We start from the raw sequence: 20,880 nt of genomic DNA, 5'->3' as shown, positions 1-20,880 counted from the left end.
AGAAAATTAATCGCTTACGAGAAATATATAATCAGATCGGAATTCGAACATAGTACTTGCAGGTTCAAAGATTATTATAGTCTTTATACTTTCCTTGTAATTGGAAGAGATATTTTATTATATCGTTTAAAATAATTTATACATTTGAAATCGATAAGTTTTATAAAAATAATTGAAAACTTTAATTTTACTATTTTCAGTGGATCGACTGAATCGATTTTTTTCTTTAACATCATTAGTCCATGTATGAAAAATGCTTCGTCAGAGGTACATACACGCTCACACGCTTGTGTGTTTCCTCTGGTGGGAACCATTTACGCACACATTTTTGTATAATTTTTTTTTACTTCCTTGTAGGAAGTAAAGGAAGTATTGTGATCGCGAAATATTTCGGTTTTCAGATTTCAACGGAAATATCCATTTTCACCATCCCTGAATCCATTTTGACTAGTTTTGGTGTGACGTCTGTACGTACCTATGTATCTCGCATAATTGAAAAACGGTTAGCCGTAGGACGTTGAAATTTTGGATTTAGGACTGTTGTAACATCTAGTTGTGCACATCTCCTTTTAATTGCAATCGTCTGGACTTAAAAGTATCCAAAAAAGCTTGGATTTAGGACTTTTTCTTAAATGCAGTAATAAGCCCTCATTGAGAGCTTTTCAACGCTACATCATAAGGGGTACTTATTTTCATTGATCCCAGAGTTATAGTCAAATAAAATTTTAATGAAATATTTGGATCTTACAAGGGGAAGGCACATCAGTTCGAATCAGACTTCATTTCCTTTCCTTTTTTTAATTTTTTTTTTTGTTTAAGTATATTGATCTATTAATAATTATTAACCTCTGATTGTAAAAAAAAAAAATGTTTACAGTAAATAATAATTCAATAATACATAAAACAATTGATTATAACAATAAAAACAAATTTTTTAAATAGTTATTATTGAAATAGAAGTTTGTCTTTTTAAAAATGTGTTTATGTAATTTAATAGGCGTATAAGGAAGTTATGTGGTGTCGACTTCAGATTTCTTAATTTCTACATTCATGAAAGGCTGATTACAGTACATATACGAGTATATATATATAAATTGTCCCAGGAATTTCTTGCTACGTGTTACAGGATTTTACAATTTATATTTACATTTTTGTACCTATTAAGGATTTTGTTTTTGTAGTATAAGTGATTTTTTTTTTTTTTTTGCTGTTCATTGTATACTAATTTCACGAATTCCCATCCACTGAAGAAAAAAATGATTAGATAAAACAAACAAACTGGCTATGATTAATTACCGGTATAAGATAATTAAACCTATATCTACGACGTGGCGCCGGACTTATCAGAAGCTGTCTTACATATTTGTCAAACATCGCTATTTTCTTTTCACACGATAACATTTTCATCTATAATTATAAATAATTCAGTAGAATTATTTATTTTTTCACTAATTTTAAGTTTTTTTATTCAAAATATTTGATAACTTTTTCTCAACTCGAAAGATCTGCTAAATAAAACATTAGATGTAGTGGAACTTTAATGAAATCATAGCATTAGTAACTGATTTATTGTAAAGTGTTTGACGCAACTAAAAGCTTTCCGTTATATTATAAATTTTGTTTGTTTTGTCATAGTAAGCAAGTAATGAATTATTGTCTTTTTATATAGCATAATCCTCATGAAAAATAAAGGTAAAATATTCTTATTTACTTAATAAATGTGTAATAATTTGTTAATAAATACTTTAATTATGTTGCAATATCATTTGTATCTGAGTATAGAATTATATATACATACAATAAAATAGCAATAACTATCCTGATTTATGAGTAATCTAATTTTTTATTACTGTTAATAATTATATTAGTCGAAAATTATCTTCAGTTGTTTACTGTTTATAATTAATTTTTATTATCTATATTTATTAGCGTCAATGTAACGTGGTTTATTGAATGGTACTTGTTTTAATCCCGGTATATTCTGCTAACTACTTTATTTTTTACCAACTACTTAACAGAGATTAAACTGTATATATAAATAGATAGATAAATTAACCTGCTGTTTTATCAAGTTATTACAAAGCAAGTAGAAAATATAATTTACACGTATTTATTTGTAGGATACGGTGAAAGAATTAGGTCATATTTCGTAAAAAAAAAAAAATATGTTTAATTAATTTATCAGATGTACAATGTAATATACGTCCTTGGGTAATGAGCGAACTATGCAACTGGAAAAAAGTTAAAAATGTTAAAAAAGATTGCCTAAAAATTAGGTTATAATTCTTAACTGTCGTTATTGAAACTGAAATAGTATTGTTTAAAATTTGCTTTCTATTTCATTTCAGTACTATTATTAAATATAAGATACGTAAATAATTCAATAACACGACATATATTTCTGCATACTAACCTATGTAAATTGTAAAAAATTGATAAATTTTATAACTAATAAGTTTAAAAATCACTCTCAGAAATCTTCTATTATGATATAGACACACTCAGTGGCCTCATACTGAAAAATAAATCGTTTTGTGATAGAAGCATTCGCCAAGTTTATTATTTTTTTTGTACTTACGACAATAGCTTAGCGGCTACCAGGAGGACAAGAAGATAAATTGACAAAGTTTCAAAGATATGTCATAAATTTACGAAAAAGGAACAATTATTCCCTAGATAAAATCGGGAATGCTGGTCAGACAACGGTGACATTTGAAACACGATCGACAACAATTATTGTAAGGGTAGATGCAAAGAGTGTTCGAAAACGAATTGCCAGTTACGAAAAACAACATTGCTTAGTGATGCTGAAAAATACTTTCAGACTCCCCCCCATTTATTATTTTTAAAAGAAAATATTTATCAAAAGGTTAAAAATTTCCACCCAATATTTTTAATCGAGCACAAACAAGCCTCCTACGAGGTTACCACCGTATTGGGAAAGGCTCTCTCAATCGATTTAGTGATGAAAGTTCGGGCAGCCATGTGGAAGTTGCGAAGAGGCAGGGAGGCCGAGGTATTTGGAATGCGGTTTTGAGCCGGGCCTGTACCGGAGCGGAACGGTTATCACAATGCACCAGTTGTAAATTTCGTTCAGTTGTTCATCTCCCGCCTGAGGAGAAGGCTTTACAGCCTCTCGATGGATGCATGGCAGCAAGAATGGCAAGCCACGACTAAGGGAAAGTCCTTGTATAGATTAATACAGGACTTGGGGGAACCGTATGCCTCTCCTTCGTTTTTAAGGGCAACGGGTGTTCAGGTGCTCTCCAACCACGCGAACTTAAACCAATATTTTTTTTTGCGTTCCGCCTGGCAGTTGATGAGCTGTGCGTTTGCGGGGCAGTCCAGTCGAACGAACATATGACGTTCGACTGCCCAGCTCTCGGGGGGGGGGGGGGGGCTAGAACTCAGGCCACCCTGGAACTTAGAGGTTAAGGGGAACTTAGAGGTTAAGGGGTTAATTGGCCACTCATAAGCGGCGAGTCAATGTGGCGTGAGCCGCATTGTCGGACCGTGTGGGTGTTCCTTGATGCCGTTGCTTTGTTCAACCGGCATCAGTAGTTTATTTAAGGGAAAGACTCCTACCTCGCTGCTGTGAGAAGCTACCCGAGAGTTATGGCTGGCCATCAACCAATGAAAGCTCCAAGTAATTTAATATTGGTACTTGTTGGCATTCAGCGACCTAGGCGTGGCAGCGAATTGCTGTCTTGACGACATAAATTTAATTCATTGAATGTCATATATATTTTAGTAGTTGACGGTGTGCGCCTACCCATTTTAGAATATATTACAAGTAGGCGGTGGAACACAAAGCAAGTGGTGGGTGGCATAGTTCACTCACGCAATTAATTTAGCTCTAAAGAGCTAGTTAGGACACTGGTCGCTAAACAGATTCGAGGCTTAGTAGCCGTTTGTGGCATAGACATTCGGTCTTATGCTTTAGGGCGACCGAATGGGCTGATGGCGAGAGAAATGCCATGAAAATCAATCAATACGAACAAAGAAAAGTTGTGGATGAATAATGAATTAGTACTAGGCCGGATTAAATGTTCAGGAAGCGTCGAGTAGGCGCTTTATTACCAAAATCTTCCACATTTGTAATGAACAGTTTTATAGATCATGCGACCGTTGATGTAAAGCGAAGATCGATTGCTGGAAAATATGATCACTTTATTTTTCCGTTTGGAATGACAATATAATCTTCACTCTTTTGATTTCTACGTAAACCGATGACTATTTAAAAACAAACTCCGTAAACACTACAAAAATTGGAGAGCCAAACTAATGTGCGAGACTACATTATCGGATATAATTAAGAAACCGTGTAAAAAGCTTATAAACCGTTAAAAGCGTATAATCATAATTGCTCCTAAAACACAAAATACGTTTCATTAAAAACGAATTTATGTTCAGAAGTGATGTCTTAACTAATATTTGTTTAATTTTTGTACATAGATTTAGCCTGTAGATGAAAATCTTCCGTCAACAATATTTAAAAAATGCTTCTAAATTGCGAATTATGCTTAAAATTAAGTAATATTCTCTCTCTCTCACTCTCTCTCTCTCTCTCTTTCTCTCTCTCTCTCTCTCTCTCTCTCTCTCTCTCTGTGTGTGTGTGTGTGTGTGTTTTTTTTTTAATTTAATAAAGTATTTATTTACTCACACCATTACTTACAAATGAGTAATGTTATGAAATGCTGCAGCAGTAATACTTTCACGGTTCGTGCGATTTATAGTCTAATCAAATCGAATAAACTTCATATAATCTATCTAAAATTTAAATAAATAAATTATTTTTTTTTAATTTTAATACATAAGTGCACTTTAACTTTTTGTTTTAAATGCAACTTATTTTACGTCAAAATGATAATAACATGTGAATAACAATGATAACAGTATAAATATGCGACTAATTAAGTATTTGCAAATTAGATAATAAAACAAATAATAATGAAACCTTATTATTTTTTTTAATTATGCAAGTCTTATTAATTGCATATACTATTTAAGAACGCGTTAACATATTAAAAGGAAAATGGAGAAAAGATATTAAAATATTAGTTTCTGCTTTATATAAATGAGTGTGATGTAAGACAAAGCAAATTCACAAAATTATAGAATTAAAATTTTTGTAATTTTATTATCAAATTTATAATTACCAACAATTTTAGTAAAATCATACATTAAATTAAATGTGTAGTTACGAAATTTTGCTATTTAATTTTTCAGGGAAAGGTTCATTTTAAACCCATTACGTTGTGTAATTAGTTAAAGATTACCCAAATAAAAATTACCCATTATATAAAAAATGTATTATTATTAATAAGGAAAAGATTTCTTTACAAAATAGATAAACACTTCTATCTTTATTGAATATATATATTTGAATAAATAAGTGCTTATATTTCATAAATATACTTCCCCCAGTAATGATTTAACGATAAGTCATACATTTCATAATAAAAAAAAAGTAATTTACGTTTTGACCGAAATTCCCTGTAATCTGGACTTTTATAATTACATGTAATATATTATTATTATTATTACTATTATTTATAATTACATCTTTTACTTACAATGGTTCTTCAACCGTGTCCTCAAAACTTACAACCTTAATTAAACTTATTTCCCGACATCATATAATGGTGAAATTTTACACGGTATCGTAAGACAGGTGACAATACAAAATTCCATAGTTAATTTAATATTCAGGATTTCATATTTTTATAAATAAAAATATATCTCTATTCAGGATGTATCACGACATTTTACCGGGATTTTCTTAACCTATTCTACTTGTTAAAATAGTCGAACAAAATCATATAAACATATGCCCTAAAATAATTAGTTTGCGAGCTACGGCTAATGAAAGATTTCGTTCGGATTTCAGCTATGAAATGAGGTCGTACTGAAATTTTTAGAAGTTAATTAATGGCCAAAATTAGTGATTTATTATGGTTTTATGCCTGAAAAAATAATAGGTCTCAGAACAGTATCTCAGTACATTTTGAAAAATCTGGGGTGAAAACCAATAAATTTGGGTAAAAACTCTTGTAACACCCTTAAATGGTTATTAAATACATATAAAATTGAAAAAAAAAATTGTAGAGAATTTAATTCTGAACAAAATAGTGTAAGATAAGTCGAATAAAACAAAGAAAAGTTAGAAAAAGTCAAATTTTATTTAGAAACAGTATATTACTACTGGTAAAATATGGTAAACTATGGTAAAATATTCCGGAGGTAAAATAGTCCCCCGTTCGGATCTCCGGGTGGGGACTACTAAGGAAGGGGTCACCAGAAAATTAAAAAATAACATTCTACGAGTCGGAGCGTGGAATGTTAGAAGCTTGAAAAAGGTTGGTAGGCTAGAAAATTTAAAAAGGGAAATGGGTAGGACAAATGTAGATATAGTAGGAATTAGTGAGGTTCGGTGGGAAGAGGAAGGCGACTTTTGGTCAGGTGATTTTAGAGTAATTAACTCAGCGTCAAATAATGGGCAGGCAGGAGTAGGTTTCGTGATGAACAAGAAGATAGGGAGGAGAGTGGAGTATTTCAAAACGCATAGCGATAGAATCATTGTAATAAGGATAAAATCAAAACCTAAACCGACAACGATTGTTAACGTCTATATGCCTACAAGCGCCCATGGTGATGATGAGGTAGAGTGTGTATACGAAGAGATTGATGAAGCAATTAAACACGTAAAAGGAGATGAAAATTTAATAATAGTTGGAGATTGGAATGCAAGCATTGGAAAAGGCAAGGAAGGAAATATAGTGGGTGAATACGGGCTGGGCAAAAGGAATGAAAGAGGGGACCGACTTATAGAATTTTGCACGAAGTATAATTTAGTAATTGCCAACACCCAATTTAAAAATCATAATAGAAGAATATACACTTGGATAAAGCCAGGCGATACTGGAAGGTATCAGATAGATTATATCATGGTTAAGCAAAGATTTAGAAATTAACTCGTTGACTGCAAAACTTACCCTGGAGCAGACATTGATAGCGACCATAATTTGGTGATAATGAAATGTAGATTGGGGTTTAAAAACCTGAAGAAAAGGTGTCAGATGAATCGGTCGAATTTAGAGAAGCTTGAGGAAGAGGAGGTAAAGAAGATTTTTGAGGAGGACATCGCAAGAGGTCTGAGTAAAAAAGATAAGGTAGAAAATGTAGAAGAAGAATGGGAGAATGTTAAAAAGGAAATTCTTAAATCAGCAGAAGCAAACTTAGACGGAATAAAGAGAACCGGTAGAAAACCTTAGGTTTCAGACGATATATTGCAGCTGATGGATGAACGTAGAAAATATAAGAATGCTAGTGATGAAGAAAGTAAAAGGAACTATCGGAAATTAAGAAATGCTATAAACAGGAAGTGCAAACTGGTGAAAGAAGAGTGGATTAAAGAAAAGTGTTCAGAAGTGGAAAGAGAAATGAACATTGGTAAAATAGACGGAGCATACAGGAAAGTTAAGGAAAATTTTGGTGTACATAAATTAAAATCTAATAATGTGTTAAACAAAGATGGTACACCAATATATAATACGAAAGGTAAAGTCGATAGATGGGTGGAATATATTGAAGAGTTATACGGAGGAAATGAATTAGAAAATGGTGTTATAGAGGAAGAAGAGGAAGTTGAGGAGGATGAAATGGGAGAAACAATACTGAGATCTGAATTTAAGAGAGCATTAAAAGATTTAAATGGCAGAAAGGCTCCTGGAATAGACGGAATACCTGTAGAATTACTGCGCAGTGCAGGTGAGGAAGCGATTGATAGATTATACAAACTGGTGTGTAATATTTATGAAAATGGGGAATTTCCATCAGACTTCAAAAAAAGTGTTATAGTTATGATACCAAAGAAAGCAGGGGCAGATAAATGTGAAGAATACAGAACAATTAGTTTAACTAGTCATGCATCAAAAATCTTAACTAGAATTTTATACAGAAGAATTGAGAGGAGAGTGGAAGAAGTGTTAGGAGAAGACCAATTTGGTTTCAGGAAAAGTATAGGGACAAGGGAAGCAATTTTAGGCCTCAGATTAATAGTAGAAGGAAGATTAAAGAAAAACAAACCAACATACTTGGCGTTTATAGACCTAGAAAAGGCTTTCGATAACGTAGACTGGAATAAAATGTTCAGCATTTTAAAAAAAATTAGGGTTCAAATACAGAGATAGAAGAACAATTGCTAACATGTACAGGAACCAAACAGCAACAATAACAATTGAAGAACATAAGAAAGAAGCCCTAATAAGAAAGGGAGTCCGACAAGGATGTTCCCTATCTCCGTTACTTTTTAATCTTTACATGGAACTAGCAGTTAATGATGTTAAAGAACAATTTAGATTCGGAGTAACAGTACAAGGTGAAAAGATAAAGATGCTACGATTTGCTGATGATATAGTAATTCTAGCCGAGAGTAAAAAGGATTTAGAAGAAACAATGAACGGCATAGATGAAGTCCTACGCAAGAACTATCGCATGAAAATAAACAAGAACAAAACAAAAGTAATGAAATGTAGTAGAAATAACAAAGATGGACCGCTGAATGTGAAAATAGGAGGAGAAATGATTATGGAGGTAGAAGAATTTTGTTATTTGGGAAGTAAAATTACTAAAGATGGACGAAGCAGGAGCGATATAAAATGCCGAATAGCACAAGCTAAACGAGCCTTCAGTAAGAAATATAATTTGTTTACATCAAAAATTAATTTAAACGTCAGGAAAAGATTTTTGAAAGTGTATGTTTGGAGTGTCGCTTTATATGGAAGTGAAACTTCCAGTAGGATGTAGAGGGTATACTGAAATGAAACGACTAGCACTAGATAGGGAATCTTGGAGAGCTGCATCAAACCAGTCAAATGACTGAAGGCAAAAAAAAAAAAAAATATTACTACATTTGTGAGAAAAGTAGTTATTTAATGTAAACAAAAACCAAATTATTTTTTGATGATGTAAAAAATTTAAATCCGGAAAGAATAAAAATTGGAATAAAAATTAAAGTTAAGTGCCTGGGTTTCGCAGATGATCTAGCCCTCCTCTCAAACAACATAAAAGAAGCTAGTACCCAAATAGAAACAGTAGGATTACTTGTTGAAAAAATAGGTTTGAAAATATGATACGAAAAAAGTGGTCAAAATACGTAAAATTATGGTCAGGAATCCACTATGCAGTAATCATGTAAACGTAAACAGAAACAAAATGGAACTAGTGGGAAAATTTAAATACCTAGGAGATATCATAACACATAATATAATGAGAAAAGATAAACTGGCAAGAAAGAACTGAGAAACTTAAAATATTATTAACTACCCAAAACATATAAATAAAAAATGCCTATCGACAAAAACTAAAATCAGACATTACCAAACAATTCTTCCAAAAATATAATACGCCAGCGAGACTCTCTTCGGACCATACAAAATTGGAGAAGTAGAAAGGATCGAAAAGATAGAAAGGAAAATAGTCAGAAAATGCATAAACAAGAAAAACTTAGTAGAAGGACAGTGGAGAATAATCCCAAATGAAGAAGTAGATAAAATAATAACCCCGCTAACAAATTTCTTCAGGAAAAAAAGAATTTCATTTTTGGGGCACCTACTTAGAGCAGAAAACACCAGACTTGAAAACCAAATAATTAACTTATACCGGAAAAGAGCAACAAAACCAAAATGGATAAAGGAAGTCCGAAAAGATATGGAAAAGTTGAGAATCTCCAAAGAAGATCTAATCACAAAATCTGGAAAATACGACAAACCAATTAAAACTAATATGATAACATTTCAACCTAAAATTAAAAAGAAATTTAACAGGATATATTCAGACGAGAACAGGCGCCAAAGATTAGAACGCCTCAAAAAGATGCGGGCAAAAAGAATAGAAGCAAGAATAAAACAACTCACACGATTCGAAAATAAGAAGAACCGTTTACAAAATGGACTGGCCCAGAAGTTGAACTAAAGTGATCCTATGAGGTCGTAAAAGCAACAAAAAAAGCGAATTTTAATTAACTAGTGTAAATATACCTTCTAAAATTTGTGTACACTAATCATTTGATTTAATTTTAGATAACTGGTATCATTTATAATAATTAAAGATAAAATTATCCAGGTTTTAATGTAGCCCGGCCTCCGTGGCGCGACTGGTAGCGTCTCGGCCTCTCATCCGGAGTTCCCGGGTTCGAATCCCGACGGGCATGGCATTTTCACGCACGATACAAATCATTCTCTGAAGCAATACTTAACGGTGGTCTCGGAGGTTAAAAGAAAAAAAGGTTTTAATATAGAATGGAACTGAGTATAAATATATTTTTTTGTTTCCTAAAAATTTAAAACAATTAAAGGTAAAAACTTAACTGTTAGTATGATTAAAAAGTAGAAAAAAATTTTTTTTTAATTTTTAAAAACATGCTTTACTTCAAAAATAAATATAAAAAGTAACAAAAGAAAAAAACAATTTGTACTAAAAAATAAGACTAACTTAAAAAAAAAATACTTTTAGTTATAATAGCATCAACAATTAAAATCATTAACGATTTATCAGTGTAATGTAACGGTACCGGTAAATGTGTAGTCTTGAACAAACTCAGGCTGAGACGTGTGGTTAATTGAACTCCAATCACCAAAGATTGTGATCAAGATGGCCTCTGCATATCGTACAATTTCGGGCGATGCGGTAGAGGTCATCGCCGGGGTCCCCCCGATTCGTCTGAGGGCAACACAGCTAACGAGAAGGTACGACGGGATGATGAAGGTTGAGACGTGGAGAATTCCACTGGAGGAGTGGCAGACCAGGTGGGATGCCACCACTAAGGGCCCCTGGACAAAGAAACTATTCCCAAGGATTGGCCATGAATTCGGAGAGGGCATGGGAAGGTGAGTTACTATCTCACCCAGCTCCTCTCTGGCCAAGGGAACTTCATGGCTTACCTACATCGGTCCGGAAGAAGAGCCTCTCCGGCGAGTGCATATTGTTCTCAACTAGACACACCAGAGCACACGTTTTTTAACTGTGCTCGGTGGGATCAGGGTACAGATGAGACTGGCATGGCTCACCCCAGATAACATCGTGGGGTACATGCTCCTAGGTAGGAGGGAATGGAACGCAGTGGAGAAAATCCTCGGCAGAATTCTGGGTACGAAGGAAGAGGATGGCAAACTCGGGGAGGCGGCTCTATGAGGCTAGGAACAGGACTTGATAAGGAATGCTTGATTTGAGGAAGTAACGGCCACGCGATGCTTGACGACGCCGCGATCAAGGGGATTTTTATTTATTTATATTTTTTTTTTATTACTTTGTTTTATAGGAGAAGTAGGGTGAGGTGCACTCATGTGTGTGTGTGTATGTTATAATTTAAAAAAAGGGTCAAAGCGTGGTGGCGAGCAGGTAGTCTTTTTGCCTAGGGTGTTCGGATCCGCCCACATTCAAGAGTGGAGGAAGAGAGTCGGGACTCCCCGATGATGACATAAAGAATCCTCAAGGTACGAATGGGTCGTGAAGTGAAGGATGTGCGAAACGTACATCTGGAACTATTAGATTAGGAACAGGATGGGTCGCTCCTTAGCGGAAGGGCATAGCGGCTATCCGGGAGAGGAATGTCGGTGTGTCCTAGTGAAGTTGGGGCACCCCGGTGGGAAAGCCCCAGAAGGCGGCTAGTGCGGACAAGCACTAGGGCGGACAGTGACTGTGGCACTAGGGTGCCACGACACTCCGAGGTGACTGTGTTTTGCTTAACGGCGAGGAAAACAAAACAATTCATAGAGTTTGAATTTCTTTATTAGAATTTGAATCTGGGAACTTCAACTTCGAATGATGGTTTAAGAACTAATTTTGTTTTCAAAAAAAATTACTTTAAAAAAATGTTCCATTTATGCATTACTAAAAAGAAAAATGTGGGGCGCACTCTAATTATTAATTGGTTATATATGAGACCGCATGTATAAATAGAAATTTTTTTAAAAGTAATTTTCTTGAAAACTAAAATTAGTCCTTACTTTTTTGTATGAATTTTTTTTTTTTTTTTTTAAGAAAAGCACGTTTTAAAAATTCCTTTTATTTAATTTTACGTTTGCGATAGTTATGATCAAATTAGTTTTATGATTTTGCATTTATGTTTTTGCTATTAGGCGAAATGGCATGAATGTAACGATTTATATTAAATTCTCCAAGTAAAAATGGGAACCAATTTAACTGTAGGACGCTGACGCGACGCTTGTTTTCACTCATTATTATTCTTTGTAGAAGCTATTTTGTAAATAATAAATTTGTTATTTGGTTAATTTTTTATATACTTTAAAACAATTTAAACATATGCATGCAAATATAAGTTAGTATCTCCTCGGCAGTTATCACAACTCCCGTGTCCCTGAAAACAGTGCTGCGATATAATAAGTAATCCATATAAGCAAATTCGTTCCATATAATAAAAAGAAAAGCAGAAAAATGTGTTACAAAACTCTTACCGGCCCGATTTCATTTATTAAACAACGAATAATCATAAGAATTGTATTATTTGTGTAAATGTGATATGTGTTACATATAAATGACATCGGGTCGATAAGAGTTTAGTGACAAATATTTCTATTTTTTGCTTTTTATATGGAACGGTTAAACAATGTTTATTATCTATTATTGTATAACTATGTTTATTACATATATTTAAATGTATATTTTTTAAACAAAATTCTAAATTAATAACAAATTTTGATAATAGAAATTTAGTCTCTTACCTTTTTTGATATCGCTATCGTTTTGTTAAAAACAGTTTTTATTTATATTACACAGATTTTTGTTTTTTGAGCGAAAGAAATTATATCTGCGATCTTACCGTACGGTTTACAATTTCATTGTAATTTTTTTGGATTAAATTTTTTTAAAGATTGGAAAAAGGGTTGTTGGAGGTGTTTTAGTGATTTGAGATAAAATCTTAAATCTTTACTGAGGCACTTTAGAAAAAACGTTTTTGTATAAAAATTGAAGTTCGTCGTAACAAAAAATATTTTTTTTAAATTTTTAAACATTTTTTTAAATTTATTTTAAACTATAAACTATATAAGTAACATAAAACTTTTTTTACTAAATTATAGTCGTTATATATATATATATATATATATATATATATCGAGAGATATCATCGTCTACATCGATTGTCATTGTCTATATTGAATGTCTGTATCGACTTCCTCAGTCAGTTATTATGCAAATAAATATTATGAAAATGTAACAACACGTAAACACTCAGGGGAAAAATAATAATGTGAAATTTTCAGTGAAATCAGTTAAGTAGTTTTTGAGTTTTTACGGTACACACAAAACGAAGATTTTCTTTTATTTATATAGATTTAAATTTTTCTCTCAAGTTACCCATTGCATTTAAGATGTAAAAACCTTAATTTTTTGATAGCCCTTAGTCTAATATTTCTTGAAAAAAAGTTAGCCAAAATATTTTATCCCCTTCCTAGAAAATTATAACTTGTTATTTAGAATTATGGGTGTATAATTTTATTTTTTAATCAATTTAAAATAAAAATTGCTTTTTGTTATATCTGTTATTACAACTTAGAGATTATTTTCTTAAAAGTTAAGAAAACCCGAATGCTTCTTGATTATGGGAGTCATCAAAATGAAAAAAAAAATCGGTTTAATAAAAAAGAGTTATTTTATAATAAACATACAAATGGACCATGAAATTATTGAACTGAAAAAAATAAACTACTTAACCTAACCAGTACCGGGTTTTTTTAAACTTTCATCAATTCGTTTGCAATTGTTTCTGCAATCACCTTCTGTGACTGATGCTTACTGTTTTTACTCTCTCTCTTTTACTTTTCCGCCTAGCGCTATAGCAGAACTATAGCTATAGAAGGTATTCGGTCCAGTTTGGGCATATGCGGTTTCCACCGGATTTTTACATTATGACACCTAAAGAACTCAAAAACCCGAAAAACCGGATGGAAATTTCCCTGATGTTCGTATGTACGTTCGGTGTCACCCACTAAATCACCTTATATCTCTAAAACTACTGAACCAATTTTGAATAAGTTTGGTCAGATTACTTCTATATATGGGGCATTGATGCCAATAAATTTTCAACTTAAAAGGTCAAGAGGTTAAGGATGTAGAGCAAGGTCACCCTTAGTATTTCGAGATTTCGCCTAATTAAGGTCTTATTTTTCTTAGGCACATTTGTTAACAATTAAAAAATCATAATATTTCCCCAAAAAAATTTTCAAAATCGCATCCCTACCCCAAAAAATGCTTTAAATAAACTAGTGGCTAGAAAGATATATTCTTTCATTAGTACCCCCTGCCACCAAAAGGAGCGCTAGAATAGCAGTGACGCATGACGTACAGCTGCTGTAGTCGTCTGTTATGTTGTAACGTCACAGGTGAGCGTTCACCTAAATCAGCTGATTTGGAAGTTGCGAGTTCCAGCGTTCAAGTCCTAGTAAAATTACACGGATTTAATACTAGATCGTGGATAACGGTATTATTTGGTGGTTGGGTTTCAATTAACCACACATCAACCTCTACGTTGTGGTTAAAAACCACAACATAGTGGTTTTTAACAGAATTGTATAAATATGGATCTTTGATGAATTAAAAGGCAACAAAATTATATACTGCAATAAGGATGCTTTTATGAAGTGTTTTATTACACACAATGATCTCTGATTCGTTTTCTTTATTGTAGATTAAAAAAAAACTATCAGTGATTTTGGTTTAATGATACCTATTCATTACGTAACTTTAACAATACTTATCAAATTAAAAACCCTTGAATTTCTTAGAATATTCTTGAACTATACAATGATATACATGTATGTGTGTGTGTGTGTGTGTGTGTGTGTCTTTGTTTTATTCTTAACAGAACAACACAAATCGCAGTGCAAATACCTAACACTTACGCAATTACGTCGTATATGCATAGACAATGTTGTTCCATAAAGAAAGAACAGCACAAAAAAAAGTACTCGGAATAATATTGTCGTGTTAAGTTGTCTGTTTTGTAATGAAATATTTTGTTTAGTGTGCCAAGTATTTTTATCAGATAGTAACATCTGTCTAGAAATTAACGTGCATGACAGAGCAAACAATCAAATAAATCAAACTGATATTAAATCATGTATTATCCTATGATATGTACTATACAACATAGTTTTCTATTGCTACAGTTAAGTTTTAATTTAGCGTTAAGATATGTTGTATTCTTTTACTGGAGTATATAAAACCGATAACGAAGTTGATAAACAACTGTGTGCCGCTGTTGAAACTATACAGAAAAAAATCCAAAATGAAATACAACTAAAAAGTGAGTTTTTTGTTTTTACATTTTTGTTGCAATATTTAGTTTGTAAACTGTAATATATAAATTATATCTAATGCAGTGTTGCCGTGACTGTATAACAACAGTTTCCTTAAACGTGAGTAATAATTTTCTTATACAGTAAACTTTCCTTATTTGCGGGGGTTAGAGACCGCAAAAATGACGCGAATACAGAAAACCGCGTATATAAAACGGAACTAATCTCATTTAAGGAAGATGGTTTGGTTCTACGTAAAGTGAAGTAAAATCATGGGTACTTACTTAGGGCCATGTTATTGAAGAAATACAGACGGCAACATTAATTATAAGCACTGATTTAGTAGAGTTCATAGGTTTATTACACAAAAAATATTTAATAAAATACAGTATATTTCCTAATTTACACGCAAGCACTTACCGAACTGTTTGATTTAAAAACTCACTATAGAACGTACAATATGAACTGTTTTATAAAACGGTATTACAAGTTCAAATCGTATTCTGCCTTAAAAAGTCAAGAAAACAGCACTACAGTTCACTACACCTACGTACAATACAACTAGACTAGTGTACGTCTACGTAAACTACAAGTAAAATTACTGTAATGGAAATTTAGAAAACTAACCTACAGTGTTTTGGATTGCATTTAGAAAAATTTGTAATTTTTTCTTATCTCGCTCTTGTTTTAAATCCATGTAAAGTTCTGCTATTCAAAGATGGATCAGCATCTATAAAAAACTGGATAAGATCACTGGATAGTTAAGTGCTTTTGGTAAGCGTTTTGACATTTAGCTCTTTTCCAGGGATCGTATCTTCTACCTCTTCAAGTTCATATACTACTTGCGCCATTAAAGTTTTTAATATTTCTATATTTCATTGTTACTACATAATGTAACGTACGCGAATACGGAAAATTTTAGCCGCGAATACAGAAAGCGCGAATAAGGAGACTTTACTGTATTAATTTTACAAAAGAAAAAACGTACTATAACCTTCTCCCTATAATTAGATACCATTTTGTGAATCTCTTGTACATCTATATATATATATATAAAAAAGGAGTTGATTTCTTTGAAATGCAAAATTAAGGACCCCATAGGTATAAAAAAAAATCTAATTCGGCCAAAAATTTTCTGTTTATTGCAAGGATGGTTTTTATGATGTTTTTCTTTTTTCAATGCGACTGCTCTTGCAACATTAAACCGCAAATTTCTATTACACAAATCCGGCTATAGAACTTTTTTTCTGAAATAGCCAAAAGATCCATTTTTTAATTATTTAACGATATGCTAAATAATAAAGGTATGTTGTCTAGCGTTACTCAACAACATCGGTTTGATTAATGAACAATCGAATAATGAACTAAAAAGTCATTATTTAAATACCGTATTTATTCGAGTACCCCCCGCCCACGAATGAGCCCCCGCCTCGATTTTCCGGACCGAAAATCTAAAAAAAAATCGAGTATATACCGGTATTTTAAAGTGCAACAGATATGTTAAAAAATTACGTAAATATTCAGAAAGTAAAGCATTTAATTAGTTCATTTAAATTACAATATTAATTTAATGATTAATTACCGTAAGTATTAGTTTAGTTCAGAATCAGTAAGCCAGTAAAACGGAAAGAAATTATCACTTTGAAAAGGATCATTTCAATACAATTTTTAATATGGGATTTTATTGTTAATTAATCACTGTCACTATCAATGTCTATAGAAGAGTTACCGGCAGTCTCCACGTCGCTCTGCCAAAGGTGATCGTCTTCACTACCATCAAGTTCATTAGATATTCCGCATTTTTTAAAACTCTTCCTTACTAATTCCGTGGAAATGCCTTCCCAAGCATCTTTTATCCAAACACAAATCTAGTTAAAATCTGGGCGTTTGATTCTTCCTGTAGTCGTGAGGAAGACATTTTCATCCGCCATCCATTTACTGTACAGTTGTTTTAATGCAGATTTGAACGGTTTATTAATGCAGATATCTAATGGTTGGAATAGACATGTCAATCCGCCTGGATTTATTACTTGGTCTGTCACACTCTTTTTTAAAATGTCTTTCACTTTATCAGTCGTATGCCCCCGATAACTATCAATTACTAGCATACCGGTATTTTTTTTATTAAGTAAATCTCCTGATCGCTTTTGTCATACACACCTGATCCAATCTAGAATTAAGGTTTCGTCCATCCAACCTGATTCCTGTGCTTTGATAATAACTCCGTTTACCTGTACGTTAGGAAGAGTTTTTCTTTTAAAAACAATGTACGGAGGTAATTTGGATCCATCAAAAGTAATGCAAAGCATAACATTATACCTTTGTTTTTCATTACAACCAGTGCGAATCGTAACACTTTATCACCTTTTTTGTTTACGGTTTTGTCAAATGGCATTTCAAAATACAAGGGGGTTTGATCAGCGTTTCCTATTTGAGAAGGAAAATAGCCTTTATCTTTTCTAAGATTTATTATGTATTTGTGAAAATGAAATATTTTTTGTTCATAAGAGTCTGGAAGTTGTTGAAAAATGGCCGTCTTTCGTCTTTTTGACAAATCATTTCGTGAAAAAATCGTGTTATCCATCCACGGCTTGCTTTAAAAGCATCTTTATTCAATGATTTAGCGATTTCACGAACATATGATTGACGCATTTCAGTCGTGAAAGCATAAACGCATTTCCTTTTTTCCATAAAAAAAGTCATTCAATTTTTTTATCCCTGTATATTTTGGTTTTAAGCCACGAAAAGATCTTTTATTACCAGTGCTTTTCGCCAGAAGTAGTTTCTTCTTACGCCAGTCTGTAAGGCAGTTTTAATCTACGTCAATATTTTTTCCTGCCGCCCGATTTCGAAATTTTTCAGCCTCTACTACAACGCGCAGTTTTTCATTTACTGTAAAAGATCGTAGACGATGTCCATTTGTATTCATATTAAAAACGTAATTAAAATAAATCAACGTATTAAATTTTATAAGATGAACTAAAAAGATGAAATGCACGTAACCGTCCAAATATACAAAAAGTACACCGCATATGGCGAATTGAAAAGACAACGATGGGTAACTGATACGGTATCAGACAATACGGATGACAAGTCTTGTCCTCGTCCGTATATCAGATTATAGTTATTATTTAACGCTCTCGCCGATTGGTACGGAAACAATATAATCTGAATAGAAAAGCCGATAAAAATTAGAACAATGAACAAGACTTGTCCTCTTCCTTATCTCAGTTTATAGTCATCATTTAACGCCCTTGCATATTATTATTGTAACTAATGAACAACACTTGACCTCTTCCGAACAAAGATTAGAGTAATTATTTAACCCCCTCGCCGGTTACTACGGGAACAATATAATCTGAATAGAAAAGCCGATAAAATTAGACCAATGAACAAAAATTCTTCTCTTCCGTATCTCAGTGTCATTAGAGCCAGATGCAGCCTATATAGAATGAATCAGGTTTTTAAAAATACCTAACTTCGTTCCTATCGATATGAACAGGATGTTAATAATTATGGATGTATTCTGTATAATGGCATCCGGTATTGATAAACCAAAGATTTATATAACTGTAATTATGTGATTGAATTTAGGTTCTTCTAAGAAAACGTTTACTTTACATAAATTATCCTGGCTACGGCTATGTTACATGTAAGTCCCGCACTCTTATTTTTTCTCTCCAATTCCAAGAAAAAATGTACGGGGGGTACTGAAATAAATACGGTATTCAAAACAGTTTGATTTAGCAATCAAGGTTAGCAAGCGAAACGAGCGTAGGTTATATTTGGTTAAATTATATTTATAAAATAAATAAATGTTAATGGTTGTATTTAATGGAGTTCCTAACATGTTTACAACTTGATTTGGCGTGGAAAAATTATTTTTTTTCAATTTTTTTGAGTACAAAATCAAGTAAATATTATAATTGTTCAACAGAGTATTGGGGGCTTGGACCCCCCCCCCACGATTTTTTTAATATACCATCATAAATGTAAAATTTTAATTTTATATTTCTATAATTTCTAAAAAAAAATAAGAAAGTCGAAGTTTTTTTTAAATTAAAAAAAAAGGAATTTTTTAACCTTTTTTTCGCCTAAAAATTGTTTTTTTCAAGATTATAATTATTTTTGAGTGATTTTAAGTTGATCGGTCAAGAATTTTTTTGGTTGGCATAAAACGAAAAAGTACCCATCTTAACACATATTTGATTTTATTATAATCCATGTTTCGTTAACCTAAAACCCCACATCTTTTTAAAAATATTTTTAGGAATGGTTTTCTTTTATTGTCGACACTGGTGTTCCATTCTGTTCCTCTTACCAGACTAGTTTTTTTGTCTAATATACGTTTTCTTTCTTTCTTGTCTCTCTTTCTTTCATTACTCTTATACTAGTTAATAATTTGAAAGAATCAGATATTTTAAAATTATCCTACAATAGGTCTTACATTTATTTGTTTTCTTTGGTATAATAAAAATTATGTTTCTATTGAAATATGACGGTACTACACCAATCTTATCATACTTCTCCGACAAAGATAATAATTTAATACAGTATATAATCAATATTATTGTTTAAATCTTTCTTAACTCTGTCAGATTTTGATCGATTTCTCTGAAATTTCATTTTCCTTCTCTGGCCTTTATCCAGTAATTTTCCCCTTTATGCTATCTACTTAGTTAAGGTTTTACAGTCGTTTCTTCTTCATATATAATGGAGTGTCTGATCATTATTATCAAAACTATTTATTTTAGTTAAATGAAGATTCCAACGGTCAATTTTTTTTATCAATATAAAGCACCAATCTCGTTCATATGCGGTGGGTATCTGCTATTTTATCTCCAAAAATGCTTCTTCGCTGTTGAATTGGTCACAGCCTATAGAACGCCCACCTAAATCATTTTCAGGACTTCCCTATCCTTCCTACCTCGCTGGCTCTCATATCATGTGATTTCTTCTTTTCTGTTTGGTACGTACAACTACTACTGACAATTGTTGGATAATCTAAAAAATAATTTAATCCTTCAGAAGATGAATGAGCATATGTATGAGTGCAGTCTTGTACAATATCAGTTCGACCATTCCTGAGATGTGTGGTTAATTGAAACCCAACCACCAAAGAAAACCGATATCCACGATCTAGTGTTCAAATCCGTATTAAAATAACCGCCTTTACTAGGACTTGAACGCTGGAACTCTTGACTTTCAAATCAGCTGATTTGGGAAGACGCGTTCACTATTAGACCAACCCGGTGGGTTAATATTGATACGATTGTGTTGATCCAACGTAATGCTAAACAACGTCACATATAGTCTTTAATAATTATATAAATTAAATATATAAATTTTGAAAATCATTTGTGTCATTTTATCTTGTGTCATAACTAGTTATGAGTTAAAGGATCTTCATCTAAATCACAAGCCACACTTAAAATTTGCATAGCCATTTTTAAGAATAATAGCATCCCATGCCAGAATTACTTGGTAATGAGGAAAGAAATGGTCTCCCGTTATCTTCTTCATTAAACTAAATATGATAGCATATAAGCATGGCCCCAAGAAT

General features: G+C 32.4%; 1 protein-coding gene and 1 long non-coding RNA gene across 3 annotated transcripts in view; one reads left to right on the top strand and one right to left on the bottom strand.

Annotated features, from left to right (window-relative positions):
• The window catches only part of LOC142330628 (uncharacterized), a 72,707-nt gene extending 56,862 nt beyond the window's left edge, over nucleotides 1-15,845 (bottom strand). The window contains exon 1 of the long non-coding RNA XR_012757823.1: nucleotides 15,602-15,845. This is a non-coding gene — a long non-coding RNA (uncharacterized LOC142330628). The remainder of the gene's footprint in view (nucleotides 1-15,601) is intronic.
• The window catches only part of LOC142330627 (synaptic vesicle glycoprotein 2C-like), a 167,276-nt gene continuing 161,435 nt past the window's right edge, over nucleotides 15,040-20,880 (top strand). Inside the window, exon 1 of one of the 2 annotated variants that reach the window (XM_075376054.1) lies at nucleotides 15,040-15,325. In XM_075376054.1, the coding sequence (XP_075232169.1) occupies nucleotides 15,214-15,325 (112 nt within the window). In that variant the 5' untranslated portion in view covers nucleotides 15,040-15,213. The remainder of the gene's footprint in view (nucleotides 15,326-20,880) is intronic. The other variant, XM_075376055.1, reaches the window with a different exon arrangement.

This window comes from Lycorma delicatula, chromosome 9 (assembly GCF_047948215.1).
Source record: "Lycorma delicatula isolate Av1 chromosome 9, ASM4794821v1, whole genome shotgun sequence".
NCBI classification, from domain to species: domain Eukaryota; kingdom Metazoa; phylum Arthropoda; class Insecta; order Hemiptera; family Fulgoridae; genus Lycorma; species Lycorma delicatula.
The sequence above is the reverse complement of the archived record's forward strand: the minus strand, read 5'-3'. Positions and strand labels throughout refer to the sequence as shown.